Genomic DNA, 14,574 nt, shown 5'->3' with positions numbered 1-14,574 from the left:
CTCCAGGAAACGTATGTAAGTCGTTGTAAAGTCCCAATGAGGAATGAAAACAAATGTTGGTGTGTGTGTGTGTGTGTGTGTGTGTGTGTGTGTGTGTGTGTGTGTACCACCTATAGTATGTGCACAGACTCCAGGATGTGTACGTGTTCCTCTGGAATATATGCCTGGTGCTTTTAACCTGCTACTTACTGTATTAGGATACTGTATCTACTGCACAATCTGTTTTCTTAAATATATAAACTTACACTGGATTTGAGTTTGTATCTTAAAGGATGGGTTCAGATGACACACATACAATACTCATATGCCATATTTTGCATTGCAAATCCTTAGTTATGTCTCTTTTTCATACTATCTGTGAAGAAATATCTGCCTAGGGTGAATAGCACTTAAAAGACAAAATACAAGTCTGTTTATGTTTATTGAAAAATACATGCAATAAACAGGAAACAAGAAACATTTTACAGTAAAAACGAAGCAGGAATTTTGTACTAAACCATAACTTATGCAATATACCCACTCAATTTGGATAGTACTTGATATAGTATAAAATCCCATTTAATTGAATTTACAGAAAATCAGTTTGTTACTATTTCGATAATCAACTAATGATTTTTTGTCAATTTTTAAGAAAACACGGCAACATTTTGTATTTCTAACTTCTTAAATATAAATTATGTCTGGTTTCCATTGCTCTTACTGCAGTTAGAAGCTTATCTTTGGATTGTCGGACTGTTGGTCAGAACTTTATTAACATATCCTTTATAAACATCATGTGGATGTGGTCGTTTCTTTCTTTTGTTGACGTGTGTCATCTTTAACACACTTTGCGACAATGCTGTTTGTCAAAGGCTTGACTAACAGTTAACTTGAGTTGACTTAATCAGTTTGCCAATGATCTAGTACCCCTCCCTGTTGACCCAGTAATAGTAGATCATGATGGGTATTTAGATAGCGCTATGAGTCAATGAAGACAGACATTTGTTTGCCAAGTAGTATAGATCCTCCTCAATCATTGATTAAGCTCACATATCAATATGTCAGCTTGGTTTTCATCCGTGCATCTCTCCTCTCACAATCATCAACAGTAGCTTACACCGAGGGGTAATAATCGATTTTAATAGTATTTTTAGCTTGGCTTATTGATTACAGCACATACTGTAGGTCTAAGCAAGCACTGGTTTGTACACACGTCACAGGCTGAAAAAAAAATCAATATTACCTATCTGAGTCTGTTGATCTACTCCTTTTCGCAGGTCCCATAGTATGTTTACTTTAGCCTAACCTTATGTATAGGTTATGAGGTGGAGTCCAGCTGGCCCTGAGGTTACAGAGACCATTCATTAACTGGAAAGTCAGACATAATTCTCAAGACAGGCACTGAATCCCTGCTGAGTAATTTTATCCACTTGGGGCTGGAGTCACTTGGGAGATAGTGGAATTTCTTTAAGTGTAAAACAGTGGAGCAGAATTAAGACTCAACACAGTCCACTGGGAAAACATATGCTTCAAATAGTACAGTGCACTACACATTAGCTTTTGTGTGGGATCCCAAAGGTCTAATGTTTGCTCTTCATTTAGCTTGACATTATTGGATGTGACATAATGTAATTTTATTACATGGGATTTGATATCAATCCCTTTGAGATTCAGTCTTTAGTGTCCCATATCATGATGCAGGCATTCATCCTGTAACTATACAGCCTGTTTTTGGTCAGATAAACAGTATTTATCTATAATGTTTTAAGGAAAGTAACTGTATTTCATATTGTAATATGAAGAACTGCTGCTCTTATCTTTGCAACATTTGTGCCTTAATTTTTACTTTGAGCCACGCAGGGAGTCGAACCTTAACCTTATTAGAGCCTTTCTCTACCAGTTGAGCTCCACCTAGCCAATGAAATGAGCCAGTGATTGTCTGATGAATATTTGCAGGATGCAGTATGGATCATCCGCAATTTCGCCTTGCTCTCCCTCTTCTCATTTTCATCCTTTTCTCTTCTGCACTGCGGAGAGCTGCATTTGCTGCATAATCGCCTACTCAGTATCTCCTGACTTTCTTGCCTCTTTTCCCCCTCCTATTTTTATTTTGGCTTTCTTCTGGAAGCTGTACTCCACCAGTATGCAGTTTAATCATCAACTAGCTGGACAGGTTGGACTAACATCGCTGACAAGTCTGAGTGGTCTGGGTTTAACTTCTCTCATTCCAAATTGAGATAAAGCCATTTAGGAAAAAAAACTGTCACATCTTTTTATGCAAAAATGATTGATAGCACAAAATCAGGCACAAGTGCTGGCACTTTTTTAAAGGAAAAGTAGTTTCAGTGTGTGGCTCATAAAATGATTACCCTTCAGCACAGTAGATTATCTATATTTTACCCATATTTAATGATGAACTTAAAGCAATGACTTCCACATAATGACTTTATTTTAGAGTAGAAATCCTCTTGTGTTTGCTGCCGTGTGAAGGGTTTAGTGACACTTCCACTTTTACAGTTATTACTATTTCAACTAGAATGTTTCCTGCCTCTTTCTTTCAGCTGCATGAAAACACTGGGATGCTACTTGGTGATTAGTTCAGGTGTGAAGTTCTGGGGCAATTTTGTCTAAAGACCTAAAAGTTTGTTTTCGTCTAACACAGGTCTTCAACTGCTGTTTTCAAGCATATTTAATCGAATATTAGAGACATTTAACATGAAGTTCATGCCAGTGAGCTGGTGGAAAATATAATCGCCTACTCAGTATCTCCTGATTTTCATGCCCCTTTCTTTCTTTCCTTTTTTTAAATTTGTCTTTCTTCTGGAACTTTAATCCAACAGTATGTTTTAAATCTAATTATTAAAATGTAACCCTTGTTTAACTAAGTTGAAATACTAAATGTTGAATTCATATTTATACAAATAATAATAGCTGGTCTGTTTGCTGAGGATGTATCATTCATTTGTTCCCTCACACATCCCTGCGTTTTGACACGTATGTATTTTTGTTCATATCGTTTATGTAGTATATATCTATGTGTGACTGTAGTAGTGGGCATAAAAATCTAAACCGACCCACAGTGTATAGCAGTACTTGCTCTCCTTGCTCTCTTAGATGTAAATTTTTAAAAAGTTATTGTGTAACTCTGTGTTTAGACATATAAGATTGGACTTGAATGTATCGTATTGGCAATAGTACTGAAACACTGACACACAGTCCTAGCTTGTTAGAAATATTATAAAAGATAAGTTTGGTGTTATTTCTATTTTTACTTATTGTTGACAATAAATTGATCGTACTCGCAAATATTGTCTATCTTCACACTCAGTGCCATAAAACTTTGTTGTTATCTCCCAAATTACTTGAAGGACATTGTTGAACTGGGTCATTTCATTATAGTGAGCATGGCCACTGCAGTTTGTTTTGACTGAATCCCACAAATACCATCCTGCTGCTGAAAATACTCATTAAAGCATCAAATGTGTATTATTCTGCAGCTGAAAAAAAGTCCCCAAAAAGTACAAAAAGATGAAACCAAAGTATTTGTGACCTGCTTATAAAAATGTATATCTTGAGTAGGAATGAAAGAGCTTAGAGCTGAATGCCACAGCTACAGTAGTGAAGTTTGAAAATAATCACAGACGTCCTACTTCATTGTTGGGTTTCAGCTTTTCATGGAATTTGTTAGCATTAAGAAAATATAGAATATCCACTTATCATTTAATTCATTTGCTGTATTTTCATGTATTATACATGAATATCTCTGATGTGAAAATACTGTACAGACATCGGCACATGCTGTAATTGTAGGTTCAGTGTGTTGGGTGTGGATGGGTGTCCATAAGGGTAAGATGACTGTTACTCTTCATATGTGGTTGGATCTAGGTGTCTGTATTAACTCTGTACTCTGTACTAACTGTGTTTTGTGTTTGTGTGTGCGCCATTGTGTGTATGCCAGCCGGCGGCCCTTCATTCTTCTGAAGCCCTGCTCTCACTCCGGAGCAGAAAAATCACTCCTGCCGTCTCGCTGGCTGACGTTGCTGGCAGGAGTCCTGGGGACCGACGGGGGGAAACAATCCCAACAAAGTGGCATGAATTAATGTGACTAATTAACACCACGTTAATTATTTGTAAATTGCATGTTTGGGTACACATTACTTGAGAGGCATATGCTGCTTGTCGTGTTCGCCCAAACAAGTGCCAGCTATCTGTATCTCTGGAGTGCCCTGCGACTGAAGACAGGCCAATCAGCACAGTGCAGGAAAAAGAAAACACATGAAGAAGAAGAGAGAGACAGAGGGAAAGAGAGGTGGGGTGAGGTGAAGAGGAAGGAAAAAATTTTTAGATCCACAAATTTATTTCATGTCATCTGGGCTCTGTGCAAGTTTTTTGTCCTTCAGCAGTTATTTGTGTGAAGTTTGTTTGCCGCATGCTCTGTTGGTGAGTGTGAAATCTGCCTATTAAAAGATGAATAATAGTGTTTTCAGTGTAGGGCTCATGAGGCGAGGCTCCTTTTTGGCATTGTAGTGAATGATAGTGTTCATAATTTTCTCACTGTGGCGCTTTCCCTGTGTACACTTAGTACATTTTATATGTTGACTTCTGTTTTTTTTTTTTTTCATTTTATTTAGTGTTTATGTGGTGCTTCTGTGTGGAATATTTGGTGTTTTCTTCTCTCACTGTTTGCGACGTAGCAGCAGCTTCTACTTTAGACTGTAAATCTGCACCTCCATGCAGTGGATTAACGGCTGAAGCAATTAGTTGATTAGTTCATCAGAACTTCACTTCTCAAATGGTTTTCTCAGTTTTATTTAATCTTAAATTGAATATCTTTGGACTGTTATTTGGATGTGATAATTGATAAATTCCTAAGGGTGCTATGCCCATTATATGATCTGAACGCTCCAGGTGACGTATGATTGTTTTGTCCAAATGACATTCAGTGATTAAAGAACTGAGAAAAGCAGGAAATTCACGTTTGAGAAACTAGCCCCGGTGAATCTTTGATATTTTTTTTCTTGAGCCCACAAGTAAAAATATTAGTCAAAACTCAATCAAGTTATTGCTCATTAGCTCTTGTCAGTAGACTAATCTATTAATTATTTCAGCTCTAGACTGTGCTAATTTATTGTATGATGTGCATTAGTATTTGCAGCCAGTCGTTGCTTTCACATGTGGATTTTGATAGGTTTCTAAAAAATGTGATTAGAATGAAAGGCATTAATGGATCGGCCCACTCTTAATTATAGGGGTTGTATTTTTGACCCATGATCTAAGATGACATGAATCAGAGAAGTAAGAGTTGTAACTCTGACTCTAGCTAATTTCTGGATCTGGTAGAAGGCAAACCTACAGTAGAATAAATTCAGAGATGCACCTGAAATAGGGTTTATTCAATGGGGGGGCATGTCTATGCGACTTGAGGACATAGGCACCCCTTTTGAGGGCTGTACAAAATAGTTTAAGTTGCTTTTCACTAGTGTTTCCAGAATACTTTCTTTTAATTAATTTAAAACCAAAATCTCTTTTCATGTATTTTCTCATCGATCTTTGCCTGGTAAAAACACACCCCACTCCCTTCTGAATAGAGTACTTCAGGACTTTTGTTGTTTTGTTGTGGTTTTGTCTGTATTATGTGCAATTTTGACACAGGAAGAAGGGAAAACTGTAGCTTAATTCAAACCTAGTAAACCAGAACCTATGTTGGACCAACAGGCCATGTGTAACAAAAATAATCGACAGTTTCTAAGATAAGGCACAACATGAAATATTAGATATATGCAGCCCATGGTGTGATTGTTGGAGTAGCCAGTGTCCTTAAAAGTGCCCTTGAGCAAGACACTGAGGTGTGCCGACTTTAAGCTGGTGTGCTGAAGTGTTTACCTACAATGTAGATGTGGAGAAGGGGAGCCTAGACAATATCTGAAGCTCAGCTTACAAACTGTCTGAAGAGAAACACTAAGACTACTGTGCTTGAAATGATCCAAGACTTGCTAGCATGGCTACCATTACATGCTTATCTATCACTCTGTCACCCCAGGCTACGCACACTGGATTTTATTAGGACAGTTTTGGTTGAGAAGATGCAACCAAAACTCCTGCATGGCTTGGCAAGGTGGGCAAGAAGCATATCTGCGTATCACCTGAGTATCCCTCCTCCCTCCCCCTGTCTCTCTCCTCTGCTGTCTCACCCTCCCTGGCTGTCTCACACTCGTATTACTCCTCAGTGAGTCTTCCTGCCCTCATTGAAAATCCCTATTTTTTTCATCTTCCCTCCTAGTTTCTTAATTCTCTCTCTTTCATCTCTCATTCATTTTTTCTGTCCCAATCCCTTTACCCCCCCACACCTCCTCCTCCTCCTCCCCCTCTATCCTCCCTCCCTCCCCCTCATCTCCTCAGAGCTCCTTCCGCATTAGCAGTCAGCTCCACTCCTAGACATACTTTGTTTTTCAACCGTGGTGGAGACTGAGCAAGAGAGGGAGTGAGATACAGAGAGAGAGAGAGAGAGAGAGAGAGAGTGCAGTAATGGTGAGAGAGAGAGTGGGAGAGCGAGCATCATTTACACAGTCATCCACGCCGAGCAGACCCTGCAGCTCCCCCTCCCTCCCTCTTCTTCCCTCAGCCATTGCTCACGATGCCAAACATTTTATGTGTTATTTAGTCATGCCCGACTTTATCGAATTTGAAAAACATGCCAGTCACGGGTACACCCTCTCCCCCCCCCCCCCCCCCCCCTTCCTCCCCACACCCAAACCGCCCGATTGACTCTCCCATCTAGGTCTGACCTCAAGAGCTTCTCGATCCACTGTCTTTAGGGACATTTCACTTCTAAATGAAGTTCTATTCCCATGGTTCACTCCCTTCCTCCTTAAAATACACACAACTCCTCCTGACCACCCACCCACCCTGAGGGAAGGGGAGAAAGAGCATAATTCTAGCCAACAGAGTGTTGACTCTAAGATGGATTATTTCTGCTTGAAATCAGAAGCCATGTGCTGCTGGATAATGTGGCTGTCCTGATTTTTTTCAAGCAGTGTTCTAATGATGGAGATTTGACGGGCAGGAAAATGCAGAGGAACAGAGACTTGTTCCACTAGGCGAGGAACAAGAGACTAAAGGAAATCCCAACATGCTGGCCTTGATAATCCCAAAGTCAGGATTTATGGTTGTTTTGTTTTTGTTGTTATTTAACAGTCCGATGTGGCTCAGTGCATATACTAGGTCACTAACTCTTAGCGGGATTAGTTGCTAGTTTAGGCTTGGTCATTTGTCTTTTGCTTTTTTTATCAGTAGATTCAGTCAAGTTTTCATTCATTTTTCAGATTCTCTCCTCACATGGTAACTACTCTAAATTTCAGCACGTGATGTTGAAATAATAGGACTGATCCAGGTTTTTGGAGCTGTGCAGCAACATTTTTTAACTGGTAGTTTATTGGTTGTTATTGTACAATATATTTTCTAAACACTGGCCTCACTGAATACCCCTCATCCTTCTGAACACAAATATGTTTGTTTTTATACCAAATCACAATCATTTGTTCAAATTAGCCAAGCTCCACAATCTTTCCATGTACCCCCTGGTAACTGCAAAAGTGCTCCCAAGGGTGCAAGTATACCTGGTTGAGAATCACTTATTTAGACAGCTTTCAGACCAACATTCAGCCCCACGTAAAACAATGCAGCCTCATCATTTATTTGAATGAGGCCGTTGTGATGATGCAGCAAGATGACAATGCAGAAAGGAAAAGCACGGAGTCGTCGAGCAAGAAAAATCAGCCTGATTTTACTTGTCCTGAATGAAGGTTGATAACTCTGGACAACACACCGCAATGGCATGCTGTTCCTGGTACGTTAATAGGAATGACATATTTCCACTGTTTACTTTGTGATCTTTGCTTTAAAAAAAATATAATCATGCTAACTTTTTTTGGCATTTAACAAGTCGTAGCGCTCATTCCTCAAACTGAATCTCCTCCTCATTTCCCATCAATTCATTGTCTTTCTACATATAGCAAGCGGCACTGGTGCAGGTTCTCTAAACATTTTGTTAAGGTGTCTTGTAATTCCATTAGAGATGGATCACAAGGCTCATTAATTAAATTAAAAATTCTGTATTTTGCAGAAAATATTGGCGCTATTAAAAGTTTGCTGTTTGTAGAGAAATTGTCATGTTAGGACCAAACAGTTGCTTGTTGAGATCCCCTGCGCATTTGAGTGAATGAGTAGCACTTTCCCCTCCAGTAACCTCTGGCCGTGCCCTTCAGCAAGTCAAGTTGCTCAAGTGGAACTGCCCAGTGATGTTTGGATGAAGCCCATGGTTGCATTGCAGCTCTCAGTCATGTATGTATGCACAACTGTGACGCAGGGCGGTACTGACAATGGGTATCTGTGTAACTAGAAAAGCAAAGGCTTGAAAAAAAACAGGCTTTTTGAGGAGCAATGCATTTGCAATGTTGTCAAAGGTACTGGTTATTCTGCAGATTAGGTCTTCTCAGCTGCTCAACAAGTAACAGAAACTGCAATATTGAGCTCTGCAGTTACTAGAAGAAGCTGTAATTTTTGTCAGAGTGAAAGCTGTTTGACACAGCTGTTCTCTGTTGTTGCGGTGCAGAATTCACAAAATTCATTAAATTGTGCATTGAAGACAATCTTGCTAGTGCATTCTGTGTAAATCCCATGCATTAACATCTCATTTTTCACTTTTCACTCTCCCTTGTTTATTTTGTCCTGTGCCCACTCACTTCACAATATCCATCTGAACAAGTTGTTTTGAAGACTTTAGTAGAATCATCATAGATTAGATCATAGATTAGATTTATTTATTTATGATCTATTTAGATAATTGTTTTTTGCTAGATAATTTTATTTTGATTTTCACCAAGATTTTCTTCAAATTTTGCTTTTCCATGTTCTCAGATTTTAATCTTTTATGATTCCACACAGAATATCACTGAAGTTTGGAGATGCCACGTGGACCTTTAGGAAATTATTATGGCATTTTTACTATTTTTTGACATTTCATAGCCCAGTCCAATTTTTTAGTGACAAAAGACTACCTGACAGCATCTTTTGTACAGTAGTTTTAAAAATGACATACAGTACAGTCTGATTAACAGAAAGGCTATTTGGCTAAACCATCTATAAGTAATATTTGTCAATAACATACAACTCAGATTATAGAAAGAGCTTTTATATAGAATAAACTGGCCTTCCTGCACTCAGTCTGGTAGATAGAAGATATGTATCAGGATTTCTGGTTCTTACTGGAGAGGTAGAGTGGGATTTTCACTGATGTTGCAGAGGTAGAGCAGCTCTAAGACAAAAGAATCTGTAAGCTGTAGAGTTGAAGTTTAGGTGTGGTAGACAGTCGTGCTGCTGTTAAAGACAAGGTTTGTCAAAAATGTGTTTAAAACCCTTGATAAGGAAGCTGTATGTGAAATTTAATTTATATTTTAGCCAGACTAACTTAACACTATGCCATTAAACAGTTAACAAATTGAAATTAAGAGCTGAGAAAGAGCATTTTAGGACATGTTTAGGAATTTATATCTAGCATACCATCACAGTGCCTCCATAATATGAAGGGAAATGTAAGCCTTTCTCACTTTATCATCCATTCTTCTCCTTGAAGCCAGCTAACGGAGGAGATAGAAACCAGACGAAGCCTGAGGGCTATAAAACACTGAAGACACTTTCTCCCTCCCTGACTCCTCCTCCAGTTTTCATCATGCAGCATGTTCATTGTCTCTTTAGGCTTCTCCAGAAAGTTGGCACTGCAGAAGTTGTCATTCTTAATAATTCAGTTTAATACTAAACTCTGTCATGAAATCACATTATTATGAAAAATAGCTGAAAATACGCTGCTCATTCCTGTGCAGTCTCACTCATATGAGGAATATTCAGAAGTGAGTGTATTATATGATGTGTCATTTCGTGGAAGATTGAGAGACTCAAATTTATGACAATGTCAGTCATTACAGAGAATCTTTGATCTTTGATGTGTTGGAAAGAGTTAAATATAACTCTCTGCACTGGAAGATTTATTTCACACTTGTTTTAAGGAAAAATCTGATTCCGTCTAAGAATAAAGTATTCAGGTGTTTCTTGGAGGGTGCACAGATTTGCTGTAGGCAGCCCAGGCTTTGGGATTCAGTTGATAGGTTTCAGGCAAACCTGCAGTTTGTGTAATTCTATAACGTGACTGCTGCATTAAAAACCTGATTCATAAATTGACCGCAATCAGCAGGACGACTGCATATTTTTAAAAGCAGTTCATTTGCATTTCTACCACACTGCTAAAGATTCTGTGTGTGATTATTGTGCACTTATTGTTTGGTGTCATTAATGGGCTTTTCAGCTTTTAATGAAACTGGATAAAAGACGAATATTAATGAATAATTTTATAGAAAAATTCAGACAAGAAAAGAACTTACCTACTTTTCTCTCAAATATTTAATTAATTTAATTCATTTGATGATCTGATCAGTTTATGCTGCCACCAAAGTACTTTGGACAGCCAATAAAATGTTTATCGCTTTAGAGCAGATGTCGTCATTAAGCAGTTTCTTAACTATTAAGCTTTTCTTATCACATAAACTACAGTGTTAGATGGATTGTGTTCACTTAAATCTTTAATTTTTATTACTTTGAATTTTATGCTGTTGTTATGTTTATGATGGTATGGTATCTGTCACTTGTGCCATGAATCATCTTATGTTGTAATAAATACACTAATATAGCATTAGAACTAAGATTATTTGTAGGAGTGTTATTAGTTGATGTAATTATTGTAGAGTTAGAGTTTCATTACATTTTGGTGCCCACTACAGTGTGTCCTTCACACACAATATTAAAGAAGTCCCAAAGGTTGCACTGAATTATTTTCAATTATTGGTTGATAGACAGTTTTTGAGTCAAATCTTAAGTCTGTTACTAAAGGAAGGTTCTTCTGTGTTGCTTGTGTTCAGATACTTCTTATTAGTATTTATGCTATGCTAAGCAAGCCACTGCATGGCTCCAACATATCTAACACACACACATGGGAATGGTATTGGTCTTGGCAGTAAAACAAATGACCATAGTTTTTAAAATGTTGAACTCTTCTTTTATGATTGAAAAAATATGTAATTTTTGCTGTCACAGCAGCACTAGTAATAAAAAGCCACACTAATACCAATAGTAGCTTTAAAGTGGTACAGAATGTATTAGTAGTACTAGACCTACTGGCAGTAGTAGTAGTCTGTGTTACTGGCAGTATTTTATACTTTCACCTTTTCTCTCCTATCTGTTTATCATTAGGCCGACTATCTTCTCGCCACACCATTTCACAGTGGGTCCCTTCTATATTTAACCTCTGCCCTCTCTTTTCTCACCCTGCAGCGATCGGCCGGACGTTGATCCCCCGTTACTTCAGCACGGTGTTCGAGGGAGGGGTCACCGAGCTCCACTACATCCTCAAACACTCCAAGGAGTCCTTCCACAACTCCTGTATCACCCTGGACTGTGATCAGTGCACCATGGTCACCCAGCATGGGAAGCCAATGTTTACAAAGGTAACAGCTGACCCTTGAGCTTCTCCCAAGCATGAATAATTGATTGCAAACTATGGTAATGGACCTGGAGTGGGGTTTAACTGGTTAAAGATCAACTCCATTCATATCCTTTTATTCGTTTTTGTCTCCTTTCATCTTATCCCTGTGTAAGTCATACCTGATGGCCTCGCTGTCAAATATGGGAACGTGTTTATCTATTTACTTAATTATAATATATTCAAATTAATATGCTTAAGTGAAATACATGTAAAATTCTTATACCTAATTTCTACACCTTTTGTGCAAGATTCAGTTAACATTCAGTTTCGCTTATAGAGTAGCAAGTGATGTCATAACCTCTGGTTTTAAAAGTATTTTTTTGAAATTGTAAAAGAGAGTGTTCGTCTTTAGGACAGTAAAAACAAAGAACAAATAAGGACTTTTTGTGGAGTTTCATCACAGAGAAAAGTTTAACTTCAATCATACTGACAATTTTTTAAAATCTAGTATTAAAATATGTCAGCCTTAAAAACATATATTCTACAAATATCTGCTCCATGCAGTGCTGCTGGATCTTAAAATTCAGGCAAGGAAATGTCACACATACTCATATTTACCCTCTTCGCTTATCAGTATTTTGGCCTTCTCATAGACCCCAAAATCCACTGGCATTTCTCATGTTAAAAATGTCGACTAATTCTTAAGCCCTCAGGTACTCCAAAGGTAGAGCTGAGGAGACATGAATAAGATCTTTGAAGAGCATGGTTTAGTTTGCAGTATAAGTAACACACAGACAGAAGCAAGAAAAGCAGAGGAAACTCAAATTGCGCTGTGAGATAATCCAAACCTGACACAAAGGTCTTCTGAAAGCACTAAAGCTGAGCTCATCTGCTTTTGTCTTTGGGGAGAGAATCCCTCTGTGAGCCAGAGTGAATATCTGCTTCACCACCGTCTGATCCAGATGGCTAGCTGACTCTTAGTGTTCTTCTGCTGACAGTCTAAATGAATCTGAGACCAGATACCTTGTCAGCACCCGAGCAGCCGAGCTAAAGGGATTCCATGTTCCCCGTACCATGAACCCTGAGCTACAGCACCGAACCGGATTGTTCTGACATTAAACAGCTATGTGCCCTCTTGTTTTCAGGACTTGACAGGATGCACTCACTCTTGGTTGCGTGTGTGTGTGCAAGTGTATGTGTAGTGTGCAGAGTCTGAAATTAACTTTTTGACTGGCCTGCCAAGGGCTGTGAGACCAAAAAGTGAATTAAAAAAACATCACAAGGAAAAAAAATCTCCATCTTAGCAAGTAATTTTGTCAGTTGTTGAGATCTGGAATTGCATTTCTGAAAACAAATGAAGAAAATTAGCTGGTTAATTGAGATTATTTTACTAGTTTAGTCAATTTAAATCAACCTAATTTAAGAATTTATCACTATCAAGTATCATTTTTCTTGACAACAGAGCAGTGATGTACCTGTTCCTGTTTTTCTTACATATTAAATCTCCATATGAGAAAATTCCTCAAGAAAGTGAAAATGACATCAGCAGAAAATGGAAGATTTACCCACTACAGTCACAGTGAAATAGAGGTTAGACTGTCTGTATCAGCCAAATATAATCATTTCTAATGTGATTATTATTTCATATGCTTTTTAAGAAACTCAGTTTTTATGTTTTACTTTAAAATGCAGGATCTTTCTTACATTGAGACCACTTAGAAACTGAGAGCTGGTTTGACTGAATACTGTTGTACCTTGAACTTGGAGGTCAGCTTGTATCTGTTTTGAAGTTTTCCTTGGTTTTTTTCCCACCATTCAAAGTTTCCTCCTGTTCAATCTGGGCTCAGATTTCCTCTTGTAGCCACGTCCAGGGACATTGGCCGTGGTTCAACATTAAACCTCTTAATAATATTAGTAACTGTGATGACAGGAACATCAAACTGACCATACATGGCAAATATTTTCTTCCCCATCTGACAACTCTTTTCTTCTCTTTGTCCTGCCCTTTGTGTGGTGCAAACAATAATGCCAGCACAATAAGTACTTTGCTAAATTTAAACGGGGTGAATGACTGATTGTTATGTTGAGGCTATTTTGAAAGATCTTTGTAGAGCTTAGAGCTTTACACAGATTCTTTGTTTTATTCTATGGCAAACCAGGTATGCACGACAAAAGAACTATTAACTTCAGCATATTGTTTCAGTGAGGTGTAAAGGTACAAACTCTTTTAGCTCTGTCTGTCTGTGCCTCTGACTTCAATATGAGTTTTTACTCATAGAGAGAGGGATTTCTATTTAACTGTGTCATTAATGTTAATTACTGATGTATCACCTCTATGTTATTAATTTAACTTATTTGTGTAAATGATTTACACCGTGAATGTTGACACCTTTTATAAAAATAAACAAAAACTGTAATTTCACATCTTTGTGTAAACACAGACGTATATTAACTCTTCCTACCATTTACATAACACAAACCTTTTTGGGTAACACAGTGCTGGACTGTTATCTAGTGAAGTCTACTGAAATCTTACTTTAATGTTTACCTTTATTACACCTCAGTATCTGCGTGCATTTACATGACAGTATATATTTGTACATGCATGACTGCCTACTGTATGTGTGAGTTTGTCGAGGGGGTTCATGATGTGTATGTGTCTGAATGGGTAGAGGTGTGTGTGTGTGTGTGTGTGTGTGTGTGTGTGTGTGTGTGTGTGAGGAGGGGGTGACTATCATATCAGTAAATGAGTATGAAACATCCACAGTAACGCACACAGGAAATGTCTTTTTATGTCGCTGTTGTTTGCTTTTTGTAAACAAGACTCCCCAAAAAGACAGACACAAAAAAAAACACAATATATTGAGAGTGTCCAATATTAACCGTACAGAACAGAAACAGAACGGTCCAGGCCCGGTCAACAAAAAGCTAAATTTGATGCTCGCAGCTCTGCTCTCTTTTCATCTTCACCTAAATTGGATGAGAAGAATTAATTCATTAGAAAAAAAAAAAAAAAGAATTCCAATAACTGAGCGTGTTCTCCCTGAGCTCCCAGCAGCAGCAGC

General features: G+C 38.1%; 1 protein-coding gene across 6 annotated transcripts in view; it reads left to right on the top strand.

Moving 5' to 3' along the window:
• ldb2a (LIM domain binding 2a) overlaps positions 1–14,574 on the top strand; it is an 81,789-nt gene that overhangs the window by 40,932 nt on the left and 26,283 nt on the right. For all 6 annotated transcript variants that reach the window (XM_026330264.2, XM_026330263.2, XM_026330262.2 and 3 more), the window contains exon 3: positions 11,359–11,531. In XM_026330264.2, the coding sequence (XP_026186049.1) occupies positions 11,359–11,531 (173 nt within the window). The remainder of the gene's footprint in view (positions 1–11,358; positions 11,532–14,574) is intronic.

Source organism: Mastacembelus armatus, chromosome 10 (assembly GCF_900324485.2).
Source record: "Mastacembelus armatus chromosome 10, fMasArm1.2, whole genome shotgun sequence".
NCBI classification, from domain to species: Eukaryota; Metazoa; Chordata; class Actinopteri; order Synbranchiformes; family Mastacembelidae; genus Mastacembelus; species Mastacembelus armatus.
This window is presented reverse-complemented; position numbering and strand designations above follow the sequence as displayed.